The following is a 26321-nucleotide window of genomic DNA, read 5'->3' as shown; positions in this document are numbered from 1 at the left end:
GCATCAGTGGCCCCACGCTCGAGCGACATGACGTCATCATAAGCTGAAGTTGACATCTTAGGCCCAGTTAATTATTGTAAGACTACTTTATCATAATCACCAATTGGGGGATCATACGCCTGGGGACGCATTGCTTCACTCACCCTCCGGCAAGCTCCCATGCAGGTATCCTTCGTCTCCTCTATCGAGGGTTGTCTCAGTATTGACGTTCACGAATTAAACTGGTAACCGGTCTAGACTGAGTCTCACAGTAGAATATCTGGTTTGATACGAAATCATTCCATGACTCTCCGAGGGTACTTAGTATCAGACATCGAAACAGTAAATCATAAATAACAGAGTTAAATTCATCTTGATCTGAACCAGCGATTCTCAACCTATGGTTCAATGAGACCTTGTGGGCCACCCACAGTGGTTCACAAAAAGGACCATGAATCAAAAAACTAGTTATAGTTTATTGATACACTAGGTTTCGTCCACTAGTGATGGGATTTCTAGGAGGCTGAAAACAGCAAACCATAAACACAGGGTACATAAGGAAAGAGGTCAAGAACCTCTGATCAACATAAACTGCTCTGGCTCTAGCTAAAGGATTTTTATTCGATTATGAAATAAATCCAAGCCAGCTGAAGGACCAGGCCTTGCGATGGAACGTGCTGTACCTCACTGCGCAGCCCACGGCCCGAGAGGTGTGGCTGGAGTCAGGGATGACCTTTTATCCACGAGGTGCTCAGATGGAGATGTTAAATGGGTTTTAATGGGAATGAAGATGTTGACTCGGCTACCCCCCCCCCCTTTATATGGTGGGAAAATGCCTTTGTTAAAGGATTGGACGTATTTCAGCCGGTAATCAGACAATTTGGTAAACAAGTTTTTTATTACTGTTATATAAATCTTAAGTATTCGCATTATATTGTAATTACGCTACTTATCTAATAACACGCATATAATAATAATAATAATAATTATAATAATATCAATAATACATAATAGTAACAATAATAGTAATAATAATAATGATAATGATGATAAACAATAATAATAATAATAATAAAAATTATGATAATAATAATAAAAATAATAATAGTAATAATAATGATAAATAATTATAACAATGACTAAGTATAATGATGCTATTAATAATAAAAATTATAATAATAATAACAATAATAATATAGATAATAATAATAATGGAATATTTCTGCTAATATTCATATATCACAGAATATTCTTCCTTCCTTGTTCATCTTTCTTTTCTTTTTTTTAGCTTTTTCTGTTCATCTGTTCTTCACGAGAAAAAAGCATCCACTCGAATCACATGTCTCTGTCTAAATTTCTAAATACTCCAAGACACACACGGCAAGATCTTCCACTCTTAAGTACGCGATTTGGGAATAAACCACTGTACCACGATATTCCACCCCCTCCACCCTATCCCCATCCCCCTTCTCTTGCTCATTCTACCTCGTCCTCCTCCTCCTTTCTTCCACCTCCTCCTCTTTCTATTCCCACTTTTATTTTCATACGATTTCTTAATAACATATTACATAGTGTAAAGTGTGTGTGTGTGTGTATTCACCTCGGATCTGCTGCAGCCTCTTTTCGAGACAGCCAGACACCACCCTACGGCAGTGAGCTCAGAGCTCATTATTAGCCGATCTCTGGGTAGGTCTGAGACCACTCACACTGGGTGTGTGTGTGTGTGTGTGTGTGTGTGTGTGTGTGTGTGTGTGTGTGTGTGTGTGTGTGTGCGCGCGCGCACGACCCCCAAAATTCTGTTCTGCCCACAGGTCAACATATATTTTTTTTTCAAAATGTAATCATCAAAACGATGGAGTCGCTATAAATATTCATATATGGAGTAAAAGACAACATTCGAATATATAACAAATTGTATCCACTAAATATGCAATTCTACTTTCTTTGTATAAAGTTTATAAAGAAAAGACTGAAAAATTGCTTAAAGAGAAACAGATATCCCTATCAATTCAATTCTACTTCATCTATACAGGATGATCAAATCTAATACAAATTGACAAGAAGTTACCAGATAATATATAAATATAGTCTATCTTCGGTTACAATTCTACGAAAGATCTTTGTTGTTCTCATACAGACAACAATACTACCACTGAAAAATTGCCTAAAGAGAAACAGATTTCTCTATTAATTCAATTCTACTTCATCTATACAGGATAACCAAATCTAATACAAATTGACAAGAACAGTTACCAGATAATATATAAATATAGTCTATCTTTGTTATTCTCATACAGACGACAATACTAAATACCACTTAACCTTAAATCCCATAACTATATAGTTTTACATAATGAAATATCTATCTAATAAACACTAACTAATTATAGATACATGTTTATTAAATACTTTAGTCGTTCCTCACTAATGTTCATTTTCTATTATGTCACTACCAGACACGGCGAGTCGACTACAAAGCGTTGTTTTTGTAAACCTGGAAAAAGGGAAAATAAGAAATTAGTTTATTTTTTAATGTATTAATAATTGTGCATGATTTGATTCAGATACCCAAATTAAAAAGGGTAAAAGACCTTTAGTATGTATGAATGTTATTTATGTATTTATGCAATTTAAGTATATAGGAACCCCGTTTCATTATTTATCATATCTAACGTTAAATTCGTGTATGGATTCAGCTGTGTGTGTGTGCATTTATTTACCTAATTGTAATATACAGAAAAGGAGCATTGCTTGCTGAGTTCAGTCTCTTACCCACCAATTATCATACATAGCCTCAGTGTGTGTATGTGTGTATTTACCTAATTGTAGTATACACAGGGCCTTTACATGTGGGGGCTAAGGGGGGGAGTGAATATGCCGGGGGGGGCACATTTAGGGGGAGGCTGCAGTTCTAGTCTGAACATGCCGCCCACAAGGCTGATAAAATATTTACAATAATAAAAAAAAAAATCAAAGTAGCCCTGAATGATTTATCGCAACATACAAATTTTGCGTAAGAATCAACAGAATATGAAATATTTTTCCCCGTATCCTTTCTACAATAGGGACATTAAATTACATTGTTTAAATTCCTTTTTTAATTATTTCGCAAGCCAATACCTTCAATAGGCAATAAGGAATGGTGAAGATGGGAAGGCGGGGGAAGTCGGGGGTGGGGGGTGGGGGTGGAAGTCGGGGGGGGGGTGGGGGTGGAAGTCGGGGGGGGTGACATTTAGGCATGCAAGGCCTCTGAGTATACAGAAAAGGAGCAAAGCGAGTCGGGTCCCGTCTCTTAAGGTGGTATTAAATATATATATATATATATATATATATATATATATTGACGAGTTACACCATATGAGGATGGAGCCTTTATTTGTGCGACGTTTCGCTTATTACAGCTTTTTCAATAAACGAAACGTCCTCATATGGTGTTTAACTCGTCAGTCTTGTCGGCAACTGCTACTTTAATGAAAAAAAAAAAAAAAAAAAAAAATGTATATATATATATATATATATATATATATATATATATATATATATGTATATATATATACATATATATATACATATTTAAAGAATACCACCGTAAGAATCTTACGGTGGTATTCTTAAAAAATTCTTTCGTTATATAAATCTTATATAAATCCTTGAAAGGGGAAGATTTATACACTGGCATAAGGAAAAAAATAAGAATACCGCCGTTACTTTCAATATTTTCATACACAGCCTCAGTGTGTATGTGTGTTTCAGCTCTCTAGCACTTCCCTTAATATGGGTATGAGCCATAAGTAATACCCGAAGTATATAAAGATAACATCCATGTAGTCAATATCCTAAGGACCTTAGGGGCATCCGTTCGGACCAGAGGCACGCAACATTATCTTATGTTTAAAACCTCATGGAAAAAAAAAAAATATATATATAGATATATATATATATATATATATATATATATATATATATATGTGTGTGTGTGTGTGTGTGTGTGTGTGTGTGTGCGTGTGTACACTGGTATCTATTGCTTGAATATCTCTGTCTGCGGGATTCGAACCGTAAGCCTTGCAGTTTAGGACCGCCTCACTCCTAACGCACTACCGACTGCACCACGGGATGGATGTCAAAAGAGACCATTTGGTCTCCGGGTCTGCACGGGAAGTTGATGTCAGGAGACCAAAATGGACTCCTTTGAACTCAGTCGCGGTTTAATCGGTTCGTCGAACGCGGTTCGACAGACACGTGTCTAAAGTGAACGTGTGAACGGGGTATTTGGTTGTCGAACACGTTGGTTAAACCCCAAATACCCCGTTCACACATCACTTTAAAAACGTGTCCGTCGAACCGCGTTCGACGGACCGTTAGACAGTGTAAACCCCCTCTAAAACTCTCTCATTTGAGCCAATATATATATATATATAGTGTGTGTGTGTGCAACCATAAATATGTATATAAACACATATATGTTCAATTTCACATACATGTACACAAGCGTGCATATGACAGTTCTCATCCATCAACATCAGAATAACTTAACATTCATTGAACTCAGTTAAAAAAACAGTTCATCATGCATATTAATTATCTATAAATATAAAGTCAGAGGAGGTGGGAGTGACAGGAATAAGCCAGTTGGGGAATCGGAGGCTACGAGGGAGCAGCGGCAGGATCAGCAATAGCAAGTTTCTGGAAAGAAAAAAGAAAGAGAAAAAGACTAAGAAGAAGAACTGAGAGAAAATGTCTCGTTTTGAGAAGACGAAAGATTCGAAGGGAGGGACGGTGGGCACAGTACAAGAGATTCGAAGGCTTTGAACGAAATGTTGTGAAAAAGTGTTTTATTAATATTACTGTTATCACTATCATTATTGTTATCATTCTCATCATTATTATCATCATTGTCATTTAGTTGTCAGTAATAGATATATAGATATGTTTTGTATTTTTTTCTCTCTTCCTTTTTTGGTGGGAGGGGGGGTCAATAAATGATATGGAGGGAGGTTCTGTTAATAAAAAATACAAAAAATTAAATTGCTAAAGTGTTAATACGGCCGGAGCATTTAAGAATGCGTGATCGACACTGAACACATCACACAAAGAAAACGGATTAGTTGTCTCGAACTAAAATAGAAAATGGGAACAAAATTATGGTTCCTCACCCTATAGAATAATAAATAAATAAATAGATAGATAAATAGATTTAATATCACGAACTCCTCCCTATCAAGAGACTGATGGTGCCCTTCACAGGGGACTTCGTAGCGTGAAATTTAATAAACCATTCCCTTGGTCCAACTCGCTAGCGGCGAGGTTCGAATTGCCGTCACCACGACCTCCGCCGCAAGTAGCGACGCTCTAAATAGAATATGTAGTAACAAAGAGAAGCTGGAAATCTGTATATATTTTTTTTCGTAGCCCTACACAAGCCCTCAATGTCTTGGGATATTTTGTCTTTTGTAGCCAAATACAAGTCTTGAGAAACTGCGACAAGATAAAATAAATTTATTCTACCATTTGGACAAAATGAAGTAGCACATTTGTCAAATCATAATCACGAAGAACCCATAGTCGGAATAAAAGAAAACTTGGAAGTATAACTTCTATATTTCGGCTAATAGCTATAGCCCTCTCCAGGAAAGAACAGGTTACAAGGATTTGTAGAGACATGAATAAAACTGAAAAGGGGAACAGGCACAGCAAAACGACGGATTGTCATGATTTCAGCTCTGCCTGTTCCCCTTCTACTCATATCTCAATTGTATTTATGTCTCTGCAAATATTTGTAACCTGTACTTTTCCGAAGAGGGCTATAGCTATTAGCCGAAATATAGAAGTTATACTTTCTTCCAAGTTTCCTTTTATTCCGACTGTGGGTTCTTCGTGATTACTATTCTACCATTATTTATCATAGCTAAGCACAAGCACTGAAAGGCCAAGGATTAAGCTTAGGCAAGTATAATATATTCTACTTTTTTTCGTAGCCAAGCACAAGCCTCAGAAGCTTTGGAGTAACTGGAGTGATTTTCCATAACCGAGCCCAAGCCTCGACGGAATGGGGGGAGAACCACCTAGTCGACGCTCAGCGACGGCAGACTCACCTGGCCGATGGAGACGCTGCAGGTGAAGGCCAAAGCGAGCAGAAGAAGCCACGAAGAGGGGAACCCTCCTGACGTAGGTGAGGAATTGAGGGAGTTTCGCTTAGGGGAAGGAGGAGGAGGAGGAGGAGGATTCTGTTGGTGGTGGGTGTCGTGGGAGTGTGTGTGGAAGTCGTCATGAGGGTGAGAGTCGTCCTTGGAGTGTGGGTTAGACTCCCCCTGAGGTATACCTCGAGGTTGGAGTTCGGGGAACAAGAGTGTCTCGTCGATAGGGGAGGAACCTGCGAACGGGCTCGAGGAGTTGTTAGTGCTCGAGAAAGAGGAGGAGGAGGAGGAAGAGGAGGAGGGCGGGGCAGCTCCATGGACTGACACTGCGGCAGAAGAGACTATGGGCGTCTCAACGACCGGCCCCGAGGACATGATGTCTCCGCCCACCTCCGAGTAAGCCACGACGATGTCCGTCGTCCGACAGTCTGCCTCCGTCAGGATGTTCCTGGCCTGGAGGCGTGCCACGTCGCATGCCACCTGCTGCGCCTCCTTCGGGTGGCAGGGCGTGAACCGGAAGTAGAGGTAGAGCTCGTCCGGGCAGATGCCTTTGTTGCGCTTGACCTGGAAGAGGAGAGGACTTCGTCAGGAAGGTGTTCGGGGGTTCTTCTGAAGGAGGTGAAGTCGAACTAAGGGGAAAAAAATTAAAAAGTCGATCTGGGAAGTTTTCCGAAGTAGAGGAAGCCTACTACGCTGCCACTACAACGAGGAACGAAAGGGGAACATGGAGATTAGCGACGGAATAATACCAAGGTTGTTAACAATTCTAATACGAGTTCCGATACTGCCTTAAACCTCCGATTACCGATACCTGTAATGATTATAATTTATTTGGTCATTTTCAGGCCCTGGTTTGGGAAACAAATAGCTTAGGAAACAAAGTACATTTATTCATCATTTATCGGAATCTGAATTCTAGAGAAGTATCGGGACTCGTATCGGCATTGTTAAAAACTTTTGGCACCGTTCCATCATGTATACAAACAAACAGATTCACAAACAAACAAACAAACGAGAAGGAGGTTCCCCTAGTCCTTCCCGTGCCCCCTTGACCTTACCATGCTCCTTGCCCTTACCATGCTCCTGGCCTTACCATGCCTCTTTGTCCTTACCATGCCCCTGGCCTTACCATGCCCCCTGGCCTTACCGCCCGTTGCCCTTACCATGCACCCTTGCCCTTACCGTTCCCCTTGGCCTTACCATGCTCTTGACCATAGGAAGGAGCGAAGACTTGAGGAAGGGCCATTCGTTGTAACTCTCCACCTGGGCGGGGTTGATGGTTCCCATCATCTCCTTGGCCAGCTTGTGGAACTCCTTGTGGTTCTTGAACTTCGAAGAGCCCTTCTCCTGCTGGAAGAACTCCTCCAGGCTCCACATCTGACGGAGGAAGAGAGGAGGAGGGAGCGTAAAATAGGGCAGGAGGAGGAGGAGGAGGAGGAGGAGGAGGAACACAAAGGAAGAACAAACAACAACAGGATTACCGGCCCTAACGAGGCTGTTTGTGTTTACTATACTAAGCTACAGTTAAGAAAACAGGGCAGAAGATGAACTAACACTAATGCTACCACTATCCTATCCAATTATAATTAAATCCCGGGCTGTCAGATCTTTTATTGCAAAGGATAATATTTCATTTGCGGATTAGAGTCTAAGTATTTACCTATGTGATTTTTAAATGTTGTTATTAAGAGGAAGAGGAGGATGGGGCGAGGAAGAGAGGCTGGACAAAGACAAAGAGGAGGTTACGAAGTTAGCGTAAATTGAGGCAGGAGGAGGAGGAGGAGGGGAAGACACGAGTAATGCTTAAATTGAGGTAGGATGAAGAGAAGGAAGAAGAGGGCCTGGAGAAAGAGAAAGAAGAAGGGGGAGGGGGGAGGGAGAGGGGGAGGAGGAGGAGGAAGAGGAGGAAGAAGTTGAGAAGTATAAAAAGAAGGAGAAGGAGAAGGAGGAGGAGGAGGAAAGCGGGGAGATTATAAAAAGGAACAACGTAGGTAGATGAGAGAGAGAGAGAGAGAGAGAGAGAGAGAGAGAGAGAGAGAGAGAGAGAGAGAGAGAGAGAGAGAGAGAGAGAGAGAGAGAGAGAGAGAGAGACAGAGAAAGGAGAGAGAGGGGGAGAGAGAAAGGAGAGAGAGAAGGAGAGAGAGAAAGGAGAGAGAGGGGGAGAGAGAAAGGAGAGAGAAAGCAGAGAGAGAGAGAGAGAGAAAGGAGAGAGAGGGAGAGAGAGAAAGGAGAGAGAGGGAGAGAGAAAGGAGAGAGAGACAGAGAAAGAGAGAGAGAAAGAGAGGGGGGAGGGAGGGAGAGAGATAGAGAGAAAGAGAGAGAGAGAAAGAGAGAGAGAGAGAGAGAGAGAGAGAGAGAGAGAGAGAGAGAGAGAGAGAGAGAGAGAGAGAGAGAGAGAGAGAGAGAGAGAGAGAGAGAGAGAGAGAGGGAGAGAGAGAGAGAGAGGAAAGAGAAAGAGAGAGAGAGAGGAAAGAGAAAGAGAGAGAGAAAGAAGAGAGAAAAAGTGAGAGGAGAGAGAGAGAGAGAGGCCTTATCTACAGATAACTTTATATTGTCTAAATAAAAATAATCACTTCACCCCTTCCGTGCCTGTTGGCACTTTTCCTTTTAATTCTGCTGCCTCCAGACGATTTCATTCTTCTCCGTGGGACCCCTACAGGTACGTTGTGCCCGGTGCGATAATCGTTCAACGATGATCGCACCGGGGCACAACGTACCTAAAGAGTATCGAATGCATTAGAGCAGTGGTTCCCAAACTGGGGGAAATTTCCCCCTGGGGGGAAATCTGAACCTACCAGGGGGGAAATAATTACACTACCTACTAACTAAGAAAATCTCAGATGAATTTTCTCATGTCTGAGAGAGAGAGAGAGAGAGAGAGAATACCTGTTTATCAGTATATATGTACATTTGAAAAATAAATTGGTAAATAGTCGCAGTGTGTTTTAGCTACTCTTTCCCTCATACACATGAAGGGGGAAATCTGGATGGTTGAACTGGGTGCAGGGGGGAAATGACAGAAAAAAGTTTGGGAACCACAGCATCAGAGGAAGAACCCACCTGGTTCCTCCAGGAGTTGGAAGCGAAGTAGATGGGCGTGGCGAGGCCGTAGTTGGGCCAATCATCTTCCTTTCTCCTGCCGAAGAGGGAGGACCTGCCTGTAGAGACGCTCACTGCCTGATGGGGGAGGGGCCACATCGGGTAGCCAAGGCTGTACCACTTGTAGCCAGTTTCCTTCAGCGTTGCCACTTCGTTCACGAAGAAGTATTTGTCGTTGATCACGTCCTGTGGGCGGAGAGGGGTTGTGTGTACGTTTGTTCATTTAATTTTAGTTGTTTGTGGGTTTTTTGTTTGTTTGTGTGTGTACGTGTTTGTTTATTTTCGTTTGGTCTTTTGGAACCGATGTAGTTCAATAGGCTGTCTTGTTATCACCAATATATATATATATATATATGCATGTATATATATATATATATATATATATATATATATATATATATACATACATATGCAAAAATAATCATAATAACGCGTGACGAAAAAATATTGCAGAAAACACAGGGAAATTAAAGTCGGAATACTGAAAACGTTCAGTATTCCGACTTTAATTTCCCTGTGGTTTCTGCAATATATATACATATGTATATATTATATATATATATATATATATATATATATACATATTCAACCACAAATCACTTTTAATTCCATGCCATCGCAGTCGAGACTGAGAATCGCTCGATGGAGGCATCCGTTGGAAACTGAAACGTGGACGAGCCGAGGATTCGAACCCAGCTAACCCATAACAAAGTTACAGTGACGTAAACCAATACGCTATCAAGAGGAAACCCGAAGGAGGGACTCACTTGAGTTCGAGGAAACCCGAAGGAGGAACTCACCGTGGCATCGCCCGAGTGCCACTTGACCTCGGGGTCGAAGTTGTCGCGGTGGAGGAGGAAGACCGAGAATTGCTTCAGGGTCGGGTCGAGGATGACGTGGGAGGAGCCCTTCCGGCACATCTCGAGGACGACTGCATCCCTGACTGTGCTCCGCTGCCCTGGGTTCACGTAGCTGCAGTGGGAGTAGTCACGGTGTTATATAATCACACGTACCGCAAAAAATAAATGAATAAATAAATAAATAGATGAATAAATAAATAAAAAAAAGAATAAATCAATCAATAAATGGATAAAATAAAATTGATAAATAAATACAGTAAAAATAAATATATGAATAAATAAATGGATAAAATAAAACTGATAAATAAATACAGCAACAATAAATAAATAAATACATAAATGGATAAAATAGAATTGATAAATAAATACAGTAAAAATAAACAAATAAATAAAATAGATTAATAAATAAAATGATAATAATAACGTTAAGAAACCGAAATAAACGAATAAAGAAATGCAACAGCATTACCAAGAAAACCAATAATAAAAATCGATAAATAATTATATAAGATAATTAATAAATAGAATGATAGTAATAATAATGTTAAGAAACGGAAATAAATGAATAAAGAAATACAACAGCAATACCAAGAACACCAATAAAAAAAAAAAAAAAAAAAAATATATATATATATATATATAATAATAATAATAATAATAATAATAGTAATAATAATAATAATTATAATAATGATAATTATAATAATAGTAATAATAATAATAATTACTATTATTATTATTATTATTATTAATAACGATAATAATAATAATAATAATAATAATAATAATAATAATAATAATAATAATAATAATAATAATAATAAATAAATTAAATAAAACAGTAATGACTATATGATAATTATGTACTGTACGTGGACGATGTAATATTAATGGGTAAATGGAAAAGAAGGAAATAAGCAAGAGCTGGTTTACCTATAGTGTAGTTAACGAATGGAATAGACTGAGTAACTATTGGTGGTCTTAAGAGAATTTGAGATAAGTCTATGAATAGGGATGACAGGAGGTAAGGGACATGGAACTACCTAGTGTAGGCCTTATGGTCTCTTGCAGTCTCCTCTATTCTTATGTTCATATACTCTTATGAATTACAGGGGCTGACGTCACTGTTTTGGAAGTGAGAAACCTCTGGTGGGGCAAGCCCTGTCAGTTGCTGCAAGCCGCTGTTTTTTTTTTTTTTTTTTTTTTTTTTTAAGGCCGATGTCTGGGTCGCCTCCCCGCTTGGCCAGGGCGGCATCACCACCACTAATTCTGCACCACCACCCTCCCTAACTCGGTACTATCCACCTACCCAAATCTATATAACAAGAAGAAAATAACCACTACGCATATATAAAGTGACACTATAAACGACATTACATGAAAATCGTAAGCGTAACGAAGGAATAATGAACTCTACGATCAATTTTGACAAACATCGTAGATTTATCATTTCAGTTTTTCAACATAACGAAGACAGCGGCGAGTTTTGCTTAATTGAATAAAATAGTTCTGCAACGACTTCTGTCGTTTAAAAGTGTCGTGTTCAGGAACTACTTTTGTGATTTTATTCTGGTTGTAGTCCCAGACGATTGTATTGTTCTTTTACAGAAAGTTCTAGAACTTATATATTTGTTGTAGGTGCCGTCAGGTAATTTTATTCAGTCGAGAGAAAAAACGCGCAGCGTAAAAAGGTTGAATTAAAATGCTCCCTGTTTTATGTTTTCTATACTGAGGTGATCTCAACAGTAAGCCATAAGATACTTCATTATTCCGTGTTTGTTATCTTGCGGCTTTCCCCGGCAAAAAGACTGCTTAACGGCTCATACACCTCCTCTTCCCACTCCTCCAACGCCACCACCACCACTACCACAACCACCACCGCTACCAATTCCATCACAATCATCACCACCACTGCCACCACTACCACAACGTATACCACTTTCCCACGAGACTGGGAAGAAGTGAAAACAATAAGGCTGGTGATGGATGTTCACATGATTGTGTTTGATGCTTTCGTCGCTGAAAGGGGGGAGGTGTTCCCCACGCCTGAATAGAATCGCCTGGCGGGAGACAGCATCAACGACTGCAGCCGCATGACGTAGCGAAAGGATTAACTAAAGTAATAATAATAACAATAATGATAACGACAATAGCAATGATAATAATAATAACGACAATAACAATGATAATAATAATAATGGTAATGATAATAATAATAATAATAATAATAATAATAATAATAATAATAATAATAATAATAATAATAATAATAATAATGATAATGATAATAATAATAATAAGATAATTAAAATGATAACCTTAATAACAACAATACAACTAATAATAACAATAACAATCATAAAGAGATCATAATGACAATAAAAATAAAGACAATTATAATAATGATAATAAGTCAACATCCGAAGCAATGACTAGCATCCGTTGAGGATCATAGCGACATGACGTCATTGCTGCCTCAAGTCACGTGACTAGATGTCTAACTTTCAACAATAACTTCTTGCATACAAAAAATTTTTAAGGTGTATTTTCAAACTTCACATTAAAAGCAAAACCGAATAAATAAATTTCCTCAGCTCTCAATATTTTTCAAATAACATTTACATCAAATAGATAAATTGCAGCTGTGTACACACAGATGGCGTTGCTGTAATGGTGGGTAGACAGATGGTGTAGAAAGGACCATAAGTCGACTCTGTTTTATCTCTCTCTCTCTCCTCCCATTTGTGACATCCCCTCGGACCAGAGCCACGTATAATAATTATGTTATTACTCATCTACACTTACTACTTACTCTCTCATTCTTGTTTACTATCCCCAAAGATAAATAATTGAGCGATCGAATACATTAATAAGTAGACAAACAAATCAGTAATTGAATAAGCAAATAAAATCAATTGATTAATGATAAGTCAATAAATAAATGACTGAATAAATAAATTTGTCAAGAACGAGAGAGAGAGAGAGAGAGAGAGAGAGAGAGAGAGAGAGAGAGAGAGAGAGAGAGAAGCGACATGACGTCAACACCGTCCCCCTACACACAAAGCGACATTGGCACACTCAGCAATCAACGCAATGGTATGCATGGTGCAATATCCAGTCATATTACGTTTTTATACCTTCATATACAATGCGATTACAATGGGCTCTAACGCTAAAACGTGCAGCCTGAAGACCATTTGATCTATGACAAGTTCGAGTGTCGACAAATAAGTAAATGAACACAATAAAAGGAAGTAAAATTGTATATAAATGGAGGCATATTGCTGAGGTGCCTCACTAATTGAATATGAAAGACTCTGAAATGTAATAATTAACACAACCTATGAGGGAAGCTTATTCCATTAACTAAGAAATCAATAAATCATTCAAATTTTCGCCAAACGAGTTTATTCAGCTAAGGAAAACATCTACATTGATTAGGAAGTTAAGATTTACCTATCTACAAGTTAAGAACCAATATGCAAGTATGATATATACTTATACTTAATATGGCTGTCGCCAGGCCATTTTATTTGAATAATAGAATGTTCTCTACTCTTCGATGATCCTATACTTCAACACATCGCCCTGACCGGGTCCGAAATAGCCGAAAGTCTTATGTCTATGTGACGTCATATCGACGATATTTCCAGCATCTTGATGACGTCATGTCGACACCTTTTCACCACATGGGTCACGTCATATCGACGACACTTTCAGCACATAAATGACGTCATGTCGACAACATTTTGAACACATTTAGATTTAAGAAGGATATAGGCAAAAACTGGTTTACCGACAGCGTGGTTAACAAATGGAATAGACTTAGTAATCATATAGTGAGCGCTGACATAACTTGTTTTAAGAAAAGGTTAGATAACTTTATGGATAGGGATGACAGATGGTAACGGGCATGGAACTGCCTAGTGTAAGCTTTATGGTCTCTTGCGGTGACGAGAATTGACAGCAGTACGGGCAAGGTTGAAAACAATGGGAAACAAAGCCCTGACCTGTTTCCACAGGTCACAAACGCCACTGACCGGATGTCCGGGACTGGACAATGGCCCAACGGAACAGGGAGGGGTTAATGACACGCGCACAATTAAGCCACGCCCACTATGGTGAAATCCCTGCATCCTGATTGGTGGGGAGCGTTTCGGTCTATACAGAAAGTGGGTAATCATTTACGGTAATCAGATTTTCATTAAAAATATCTTAAACTGTGAAACAAGACAATAAACGAGTAAATAGAGAGATAAATTAATTAATTCATAAGCAAGCCACCTTCTTCACGGTCAGAATATCCACATTCAGGTTAGGTTCGAAGTAATGTCCGACGGTTAGGATCGACATGAGACCTGGTGACTAGGATGGGTCGCCTCCTCACGACTACAAAGTCCATGGTCCAACACCCACCGGCAACCGGCGACTGTTCCTTTCCATGCACACAAGTCAAAAGTGACATCTTAACATTTACTCCCCATACAGTAATTACTCAGACTGCATAAAAACAATATTTTACACCCACACCCACCCACCCACCCACACACACACACACACACACACACACACACACACACACACACACACACACACACACACACACACACACACACACTCTCTCTCTCTCTCTCTCTCTCTCTCTCTCTCTCTCTCTCTCTCTCTCTCGGTGGCGCAGTTGGTAGAGCACTGGACTGCAAAGTACGGGGGTGCTCGCAGTACCTGGTTCAAATCCTGCCCAGGACCAAAATTATTTCGGTATCGCTGCGCTTTGGGTCGTTACTCTGACTCTCGTGGGCGGGGAGTTGTGTGTGTGTGTGTGTGTGAAAGATCATAGCATTACCCATAGATCGGTCATACGAGCTCTGAGCTCTCTTACGGGAGGGAAATAGCTGTCGATCACGAGTCTAACACATGATCCAAAGACCAAGGTGAATACACACACACACACGAGGGCACGCAAAGAAACTAAAGGAAGAGTTACAGAAGAGACTTGAAAAAGAACAGTTTCACACACAGTGTGATTGACGTCTGGAACAAATTGAACAGTGAAACAATTAATGCCAGAAATATATACGAATTCAAAAGCAAACTAGATGTAGAGAGATACAAAAACGGGTCAACACAAGCATAGCTCCAGTCCAGTAAAATGCAACTAGGTAAATAAAACTAGGTAAATACACACACACACACACACATACACAAATATATATATATATATATATATATATATATATGCACACATATACACACATGTATATACGCATATATTATATATTATATATACATACGCATACATATTATATATATATATATATATATATATATATATATATACAGTATATATATATATATCAGACAATCCTTAACAATGGCGCACGGGAATCGAACCCGCTGTATCTGGACCCAAACTTCCAAGACACCCGCCTTACACCGCTCGACCAACGACGGTATAAAACCATGTGAACTCATAGTCAATCTGACTATCGAGATTGGGGAGGGCGTTCACTACACCCCATTAACCCCCATTTCACCCCATGGCCAACCGCAGCTGAGGCAAGAATCCCGTCTGAAGGAACAGGAGAAGTGACGCTCTTTGTTGATTTTATTCTGTTTGCCGGCGTGTGTTTTGATCTAAAATCGAGTGCTCTGGGCTGATGACCATCCCGAAGAATCTGTCTTTATTCTGGCTATCCCCAGCTGCTCCTACGCCGTCCCAGATGGTCGCTGTCACGCGTCGTCGGAGATGCGGGTAGGTTGAGGACATGTGTGGGTTGCCCAGACACACGTGGCATGTGGAGCATTTGCTAAATGATATGGTCAGTGAGGCCACGAACAACGCACATTCCCCCCCCCCACACCACCACCACCCCAGATGGCCTGTTAGCAGAGCCGGGCGCGTTACCGCCGTACAGGCAGTGCGTTACTAACGCAAGTGCCCATCCATGTTTATTTTATGTTTTAAAATAGGGAATATTAATGTTTAGGTATTATCTTATTGAGAATATGCGTAGGAAGTAAATACTTCTCCATTTTTTTTTTTTCATCAAAATCAGTTTTCAGGAAATTAGAATCAGTAACACATTGACGGTAACGCACCCCCAGATTTTTCGGTAACGCATTGACGGTAACGCGCCCAGCTCTGCTTGTTAGGAGCTGTGGGAGTGGTATCTTTCTAGGTCGTAGACTTGCGATGTGATCGGATCCATGACGACCTCGTAAGTGTCTCGTAAGTGTGTCGCAAATTTCCGACGTCAACAAAGACATATCCGGCAAAAGACGTCGACCGATGTGGTACTTAGAAGTGAAACAGACTCGGATTCGTCTTCCTGACGGCATGAGATTCTTTTCAGTGTCAACACACGCACATACATACACACACACACACACACACACACACACACACACACACAGAACCACGTGCACATACATACACACACATAGAACCACACACACATACATACATAACTCGATGGCGCGGTTGGTAGAGTTCCCGGCCTCTACTACGGAGGTCCAGGTTCGAATCCCGATCAGGGCTGAGACAATTTCAGTATCTCTGCGCTGCGAGTCGTTACTCCAACTCTCGTGGGTGTGGAGGTGTGTGTGTGTGTGTGTGTGTGTGTGTGTGTGTGTGTGTGTGTGTGTGTGTGTGTGTGTGTGTGTGTGTGTGTGTGCGTGTAAGGTCACATCATTACCCATAGATCGGTCATATATGAGCTCTGAGCTCTCTTCCGGGAGGGAAATATCTGTCGATCACGAGACCAACACGTGATCCAAGACCATGGTGAATCACTGACACAGAACCACACACACACACATACATACACACACACACACATACACACACAAGGTCTCAGTTTCAATCCGCTTTAGCCCTAGTCTAGCTTAGTTACTTGGAGTTAGTTTGGGATGACTGGGCGACCCGCACTTGTGCACCGACGCAGTTCATGCCGAGAATGTGGTTGGTTACTGATACAGTAAATGTGGTTGGTCACTTTTTTTCTTCCTCTTTTATTTCGTCTATAGAGTGGTTTCTGCTACGCCGAATTCACACACATATTTTTCCGTATTCATTTTATTCATTTACTTGTCTGCTCATTTATTCTTATTTTTTTCAGACATCAGTTTAAAGGTTAAATGAGAAGGTTTTGGGTTTATTTTTTTGTTATTCCACGTATGAAAATATAACTTAGAAGTTAGAACACTAAAATGCACATTTATAGCATTTTATAGTCTTGCTTTTGTCCAAATAGCATGATCTTAAATGTGCCTGATAGCAGACGAACTTTTCAATGTCGTAGTTACATTTTCCACCGCTAGGGCAACTGATGACGTCGGTAGTGTTGTTTACATTCTCGGACATGACAACAAACACGATGGGGATTTCACATCGAGTAAAGAAGATTTATTGGATTTGGATGCCCTCTCGTGTTTCCAATGTGGGTACGGTACAAGGATACACTTACGAACCAATTCGGATATCCAAACAAGACTCAACTGAAGAAGAAGATGTCGAGAACGAGGAATCTTCAGAGGATGAACGCCCAGAACGAGCAGAGAATAAGACCTACCATTCCATGCCTTCAACCCTTCATCCGCACGTCTGATGACAAACCAACGAAATCATGTGCCTGGTCTGGTGTGATGTGTTATTGCTGGTGTGCATTTATGTATGTAAAGCGTGCATGTAGTAATGCATTCCGACGAACTCACCAGTCCTTATTTCCTGCTCGTTCTTGGCGTTTATCCTCTTAAGATTCCTCACTCTCGACATGTTCCTCGTCAGTTGAGTCTTGTTTGGATATCCGAACTGCTTCGTACATGTATCCTTGTACCGTACCCACATTGGAACACGAAAGGGCATCCAAAATCCGATAAATCTTCTTCACTCGATGTGAAATCCCCATCGTGTTCGTGGCCATGTCCGAGAATGTAAACAACACTACTGACGTCATCAGTTGCCCTAGCGGTGGAAAATGTAACCACGACATTGAAAAGTTCGTCTGCTATCAGGCACATTTAAGATCATGCTATTTGGACAAAAGCAAGACTATAAAATGATAGAAACGTGCATTTTAGTGTTCTAACTTCTAAGTTATATTTTCATACGTGGAATAACAAAAAAATAAACCCAAAACCTTCTCCTTTAACCTTTAAACTGATGTCTGAAAACAAAAATAAATGAGTAGACGAGTGAATGAATAAAATGAATACGGAAAAATATGTGTGTGAATTCGGTGTAGCAGAAACCAGACTATAGACGAAATAAGAGAGGAAGTAAAGAAAGTGACCAACCACATTTACTGTATCAGTGACCAACATTTAAGATCATGCTATTTGGACAAAAGCAAGACTATGAAATGCCAGAAAAGTGCATTTTAGTGTTCTAACTTCTAAGTTATATTTTCATACATGAAATAAAAAAAACGTTCTCAGTTAACCTTTAAGCGCTAAATTGTCTCGAGAGTCACGTGGGCGACTCTGGCAGAGACTACGAAACGACCACTCTGACCATCAGACCACTACGCTTCCCCGCTACCTCTCTTCAACTTTCAAATAAATAGATGAATTAATAAACAGATAGATGAATGAATGAATAAATATATAACAAATTAAATAAATAGATACATAGATTAATAAGTAAGCCAAGAAATGAATAAACGAATTAATAAATAAGCAAACAAACAAATAAATATCGAAATAAACTGATAAATAAACAAAAGTCGAACGGGAGGGGGATGACTCTCTCCGACGCTCTTTTCTTAAAGAGAAAGAGAGAGACAGACAGATAGAAAGAAAACGAGAGAGAAAAAGAGAGAGATATAGGAGAGAAAAAGAGAAAGATATAAAGAGAAAAGAGAGAGAGAAAAAGAGAGAAAAAGAGAGAGATAGGAGAGAAAAGAGAAAGATATAGAGAGAGAAAAGAGAGAGAGAAAAAGAGAGAAAAAAGAGAGTACTCACTCAATGGCCTGTGCAGACTCGCAGGACGCTATGGCCTCGTCCACCGAGGGTTTCTTGGGAACGTTGCCGGGAACCCGCACCGAGCAGTGGACGTCCCGCGCGGCGAGGAGAATGACCCCCAGCAGCAGCAGCATCTTGCGCGCGCATGCGCAGATACTCCCCTCCATTCTTGACACTGCAAAGAACGTTTGCACGTGAGCTGGGATGTAAGAATTGGCATAGAACACAAGTTACATAGTGGAAATGACAGGAAATGTGTGTGTGTTTTTTTTTTATCTCATAAGAGTAATATGAATATGCATATATGGACATGGACTTACACACGCACACACACACACACACACACACGTACACGCACTCGTGGCAAAGTGCTCAGAGTTCCCGGCTGTCACTACGGCGGTCCGGGTTCGAATCCCGCCCAGGGCTGAAATAATTTCAGTATCGCTGCGCTGCGGGTCGTTACTCCAACTCTCGTGGGCGGGGAGTTGTGTGTGTGTGTGTGTGTGTGTGTGTGTGTGTGTGTGTGTGTGTGTGTGTGTGTGTGTGTGTGTGTGTGTGTGTGTGTGTGTGTGTGTGTGTGTGTGTGTGCGTGTAAGGTCACAGCATTACCCATAGATCGGTCATATATGAGCTCTGAGCTCTCCTCCTGGAGAGTAAATAGCTGTCGATCACGAGTCCAACACGTGATCCAAGACCATGGCGAATCACACACACATACACACACACACACACACACTGCCAAGCTAGAACAATACATGATTTAAAATCTAAATATAATTGGAAAATAAAAATACAACTCAGCTGAGGAACCGGTGGTGGGGCAAAGCCCTGTCAGTTGTGGCGAGCCGCTGGTTTATTTAGGCCGACGTTGTGTCACCTCCCCGCCTGGCCAGGGCGGTCGGTATCAAACGCAACAAACCCTTAGCGGGTCCCAGGGCTCGAACTCAGGACCTTTTTCTCATGAGTTGATGAATAAGACACGAGACCTCACGAGCGTTGCTGTATACTCCAATTAAGTAAATGCACACACACACACACACACACACACACACACACACACACGTACACACACACACACACGTACATACACAAAGCTTGAAGATGTGCAACCCCCTTACCTACCGGGTTGCCCTCTTTCAATTACTTATGTGTGTGTGTGTGTGTGTGTATGATTCACCATGGTCTTGAATCACGTGTTGGACTCGTGATCGACAGCTATTTCCCTCCAGGAAGAGAGCTCAGAGCTCATATATAACCGATCTATGGGTAATGCTGTGACCTCACACGCACGCACACACACCCAACTCCCCGCCCACGAGAGTTGGAGTAACGACCCGCAGCGCAGCGATACTGAAATTATTTCAGCCCTGGGGGAGATTCGAACCCGGACCGTCGTAGTGGCGGCCGGGAACTCTGCCAACTGAGCCATCGAGTCGAATGTGTGTGTGTGTGTGTGTGTGTGTGTGTGTGTGTGTGTGTGTCAAGAGCCACAATTAACTACCTTTCACTTCCAACCATTAGGATAGAGAATCTTGCCAACTTCTTTGGTTATACTTAGGAAAATTAACTGTGCACTTTCTAGATAAAGCCAGATCAAAGCCTAGCATAAAAAATCTAACGCCAGCCGGTTTTGATCAGTCCAGACAATAACTCTAGTGCAGTAATTAATTTTTATTAATCTATTTATTTATTTACATACTTTCATTATTACTGTTACAATTACTATAAATATTATTAATATAATTATTATCGTTATATTATCACTAATGTCATTAATGTCAATATTATCATCATTATTACTATTATTATTATCATCATTGTTATCTTTATTCTTTATATCATTATTATTAGCATTATTGTTTGTATCATATATATTCTGCATTCACAATCATTGCTGAACGGGTTAGGGCGTCGTTACTTGCGGCGAGGGTCGAGGGGATGGCAGTTCGAATCCTGCCACCGGTGAAGATGAATCCAAGGTCATGGTTCATTAAATTCCACGCTACGAAAGTCCTCTGTGAGGGGCATCGTTCTAGCCTTCCCATAGGGGGCTGGGGACGTTAAACCATATCACTATTACCAGTCTTGGACTCTGACAGCGTACAATCGCTCACTAAAGCTCATACGAGGGTTTGAACGTCTTCCCGTAACAACAAACGCACGAACGCACGTGACGTGACCGCGTGACGTAGGCGTGACCCAGGTCATGTCACGGTCGAGTGATTCGTTGTCTAGAAAGGATGGACCCTACAGACCTCAGGTCACACACGCACAAGCCCCATATGTGTGTGTGTGTGTGTGTGTGTGTGTGTGTGTGTGTGTGTGTGTGTGTGTGTGTGTGTGTGTGTGTGTGTGTGTGTGTGTGTGTATGTGTGTGTATTTGTGGTTGTGTGTCTGTGTTTGTGTGTGTATGAGTGTTTGTTTGTGTACGTGTGTGTGTGTGTGTGTGTGTGTGTGTGTGTGTGTGTGTGTGTGTGTGTGTGTGCGTGTGTTTATGCGTGTGTATTTGTGGTTGTATGTCTATGTTTGTGTGTGTATGAGTGTTTGTGTGTGTGTATGTGTGTGTGCGTGCGCGTGTACGTGTGTGTATGAGTGTTTGTGCATGTGTGTGAGAGATTGAGAGAGAGAGAGAGAGAGAGAGAGAGAGAGAGAGAGAGAGAGAGAGAGAGAGAGAGAGAGAGAGAGAGAGAGAGAGAGAGAGAGAGAGAGAGAGAGAGAGAGAGAGAGAGAGAGAGAGAGAGAGAGAGAGAGAGAGAGAGAGAGAGAGAGAGAGAGAGTTATAAACTCGCGTGCACACACACAGACATATACCCACACACACACATACGCACGCACGCACTAACGACCACATTCGTGTCTTGCTTATGATACAACTCATAAAAAGAAAATTCGATTCGAATTTAAAAAAAATGCGTATTATTAAACAGATCCATTTATTCATGTAGATAAAAAACAAATTAATATTTCATACCAAATATGCAAATAACACAACATATTAACATAAACTGATGATAAAATCAGTTTATTCCCGGCAAGATCGTGACTGGAACAAAGGCGAGCGTGAAACGCAGTGTCGACCGACCTTATGAATTTCTGTTCGCAGTGCCTCCATCTACGGAGCAGCTGGCACTTGTTTCGTCTCGCGGCTGGCACTGAATCACACAATCGCTACGACATCTCCGGAGTAAAGATAAAAAATGAATAAATAAATAAATAAATAAATGAATAAATAAATAAAAATAAAATAAAAATAATAAGACGTACAAACAATGATTTTTTTCTTCCTTACGTGGGAGGTAGCCAAAGGCATATCCACTCCTACCCATTTCATACCCATGGTTTTCTAGTCTGTGATAATCGTAAGTGCATCTGATGAATATATAAGAGATGAAAATTAAAATTAAGAATTAAAAAAATGAAATCTAACATATAAAAAAATGATTATATATATATATATATATATATATATATATATATATATATATATATATATATATATATATATATATATAATTACTGTAAACGATGAAAGAAATTAGGACAACAAATCTAACAAATAAAGGATTGAATAACTAGCTAAATAATCAATATGGATAATTCAATGAAATGATAAATGGAAAATGGCCTTTACGCTCAGTCGATAGAGATATGTTATCATGTATTATTATAATTGTGTTATCTACGTATTACGTTAATTTTCACTCCAAATGTACTGTGGTGATCTTCACATATTTTGTTCTGGCTAAATTCAGACGAATTCTTCTTAGATTTCTAACGAATTCCTAGTCTCCTAGTTCAAGTATGTCTTCTAGGCTTTTAGTACGTTAAAAGCGCGTTTTGTTCGATACGATTATCGTTGAACGATTATCATTCGTGGCTCAACGATGATCGTGAAACGATGCTCTAGAGCACTAATTAATTTGTTTTCTAGCGACTCTAGTGGCAGTTGCTTGAGGGAAAAGAGACTTATAATTCAAAAACAAAGAATTAGTGTTCTAGACAATCGCTTGACGATCATCGTTGAGCTATGAACGATCATCGTTGAGCGATTGTCGTAACGACCAAAACGTACCTTCAAGACGTGAATAAGTTGTCTTAGAGACGTGTTTGTTTTGTCATTTTCGTAACAATTTATCTCCATCACCCCTAAAATTGGGTCAATTATCAAGACAAAGATTACAATATTTATTACCCGATAATTCCCCCTATTGAGATGACATCTTTATCAACTACAAAGGATTACAAAGGATTACAAAGGCGGAGCATGCCGACAGGAGACCATTTGGTCCATATCTAGGTAGGATGCAAAAAAAAAAAAATAATAATAATAAATTAATCAATAAAAACTATAATAATTTAAATAACAAATTAAATACATAAATAAATGCATAGGTATAGTTAAATAATAAACAAACAGTTAAATAGTAAATAATAGTAAATTGACATATAACTAATAATAAACGAAAATCAAACAGACAAATGATAACAAAACAAAAACAAATAATATAAAATAAATTATAATCATTCATCATTCACCACTTCCGGTCGTAGATTTCTACGTCACAACCTTTGACCTTATAAGGTCACAATTGTCCCAGACACTCCCGGTACAGTGCCAGAAATATACAAACCTGACTTAGGATGGCGGGAGAGGGGAAAGGGGGGAGGAGGGGGGAATATCTATGTGTGTGGGGGGAGAGGGGAAGGGTGAGAGGAGGGGGATATCTATGTGTGGGGGGAGGGGAAGTAGAAGGGGGGATATCTATGTGTGTGCATGGGGGGAGGGGGGAGGGGGGAGAGCCTGGGGTGACAGCTGTGTGTGCCTGTGGGGGGATAAAGGATGAGTAGGGGGGATGAGTGGGGGGTAACAGTTTGGGGGGATGAATAGTTGACAGATGGTAATTGTAGTCAACGCGGATTCATTGAAGAGTTAATTCTGTTAATGCACATTAAATTATGTCAACAATATACAAGGATATTATACTAACATTCACATTAACACTCATGTTAATACTCCTAATAGTTATATCAATCGTTTGTTCTTATCATTAAATTTTGGGGGTAAGGGACCCACTCTCCCACTTTTAGAACACACCTACGCAAGGGGGGTACCCGTCATTCTAAAAACGAAAACAGTCGTGCATCTGGCAGCAGCGTCCCGCGCGAGAATGAGAGTTACCAATTAGGCTTCATTGCACTTGACTATAAGGTTGACATTTCAATCTCCCTACGCTTCCCTTCGGAGGGTCAGGGTGAGCGGGAGAGGGGGTCATTATTGTTGTCATCTTCAGTTACAATGGAGAGCCAAAAAACTGATTCCAAATATCAGATATAAATATGAAAATCGACTAAAACGTGTGAATCTATTTTTAACCTAAAAAGGCGTAGACTGAGGTGTGATTTGATACAGGTCTTTAGATTCGAAAGGGATTTGACAACATCAAAAGTGACGAAAATTTCACACCAACTGAGAATCAAACAAGAATTAATGGTCCTAAACTGTCAGGGAGTATATTTAATTTGAAAATGTGTAGAAACAACTTCACCAACCGTGTAGTAAATGAATGGAATAAACTTCCTGCAGAGGCAGTGCAGTGTAGTACAGTTCGAATTTTTAATATTCATTCAGATAAGCACAAAAGAAATCAAAACATCCATTTCATTGAGTTTGTTCTAAGATGAAACCGTTAATAATGACTCATGAATGATTCAGAAATTTGGCTGAAAAATAAGGATAATGAATAAAAAGAATGTAGTCACAATTCGGTATTTTCCGAAATAAGCTTAAAACATTTCGTTCCCGCCCACGAGATGCAACAGAATGTAACATTAAGATGTAACGCGATTTTTATTGCTGCTCTTCCTGGAGGTGTGAATTGGTTCATAATAAATATATATATATATTTATATATATTTATATATATTTATATATATATATATATATATATATATATATATACACACACACACACACACAAGCGCCTGGGATCTTATTTTTCCGCCACTGTGCCCATCAAACGACATGACGTCATCAAAGTCAAAGAAAACGATGCATCGAGTGGAAAATTTATTACGTGGTAATAAATATGTCACTGCATATATTCTAACGTTTAGTTTGAATATTGTGTGTCCTCTAAAAAAGGTTTTTGTAACAATAAATATTTTTTTATACTTGCCAAGTTCTAAACAAGATTCTAGTCTAAATATTTGTTTGTATGAAGCGGACCCTATATGATCAATAATATTGCGCAATACTCCGTATTGTACAATATTATTGACGGCATAGAGACGGTATTGAAGAATGACATAATATATTGAAGACATCAAAGAATGACATAATATATTGAAGACATCAAATACCCTCTCTACACCGTCAATGATATTGTACAATACGGAATATTGCGCAATAATATTGATCTTGTAGGAACCGCTTTACGAACTGCCAGGAATGTGTCATTATGTAATTACTGCATACAATTGCAGCAGCGGAAGTTATTTGATCGAACTATTCTGAAAATGTTCGTAGGATCAATGCAGGTGCCTGAGGCCAGGGGGACAGAGATGAACCAGCTGGCGGAGGCCCGTCAGATGGTGCAAATACCACGAACGCTGATTTGGACCAGGTGGTGGAAGAAAAAAAAAAGGTTGTTGTTGTTATTGTTGTTGTTGCTGTTTGTGGTGGGAGTAGTGAGTTCAGTAAGTGCATTTATTTATTTTATTTGTTATTATTTATATCAATATAATTTTATTTGTATATTTTTATGCATTTATCGTTATTATATTTTTTTTCGCATCCGAACCAGTTATGGACCGAAGGTCTCCTGTCGGCATGCTCCGCTTTTGTAATCCTTTTGTAAAGTGCCCTGCGGATGTAGACACAAACACGTACACACAGGGACACACACGCGCGCACACACACACACACACACACACACACACACACACACACACACTCAGAGCGAGACCAGTTTAAAACAAACTGCCTGAAGGTAGAAGACAAAGGAGACAGGGTATTTATGTGTGTGCACGTATGTGTTCGTGTGTGTATGCGTGCGTGTGTGTGCGTGTATGTTGTGTGTTCATAAAAACGTCTGAAAGACGTGTGTGCGTGTAGGACATCCAGAAAAAAAAACAATTATGCAAATTGTCACCAGAGAATGGGTTTAACAACATAGGAGAATTTATGAGGCGACATCTGGGCGTGTTCGATGAATGAGAATGTGTGGGAATTAGACAAGGTCGTTGTCTTCATTGTCGTCATCGTCGTCGTCGTCGTCGTCTTTCCCGC

At 40.0% G+C, this 26321-nt stretch overlaps 1 protein-coding gene across 1 annotated transcript in view; it reads right to left on the bottom strand.

The window, feature by feature from the left end:
• Nucleotides 1-1729: 1729 nt before the first annotated feature.
• Nucleotides 1730-26321, bottom strand: part of LOC143039352 (uncharacterized) — a 31101-nt gene continuing 6509 nt past the window's right edge. Inside the window, exons 2-7 of the mRNA XM_076209234.1 lie at nucleotides 19034-19208; nucleotides 10013-10184; nucleotides 9174-9398; nucleotides 7314-7490; nucleotides 6072-6677; nucleotides 1730-2473 (exon numbers count right to left, since the gene is read on the bottom strand). Coding sequence (XP_076065349.1) covers nucleotides 2450-2473; nucleotides 6072-6677; nucleotides 7314-7490; nucleotides 9174-9398; nucleotides 10013-10184; nucleotides 19034-19208 — 1379 coding nt within the window. The 3' untranslated portion in view covers nucleotides 1730-2449. The remainder of the gene's footprint in view (nucleotides 2474-6071; nucleotides 6678-7313; nucleotides 7491-9173; nucleotides 9399-10012; nucleotides 10185-19033; nucleotides 19209-26321) is intronic.

Source organism: Oratosquilla oratoria, chromosome 26 (genome assembly GCF_046742065.1).
Source record: "Oratosquilla oratoria isolate Oo_2021 chromosome 26, ASM4674206v1, whole genome shotgun sequence".
Lineage (NCBI taxonomy): Eukaryota > Metazoa > Arthropoda > Malacostraca > Stomatopoda > Squillidae > Oratosquilla > Oratosquilla oratoria.
This window is presented reverse-complemented; position numbering and strand designations above follow the sequence as displayed.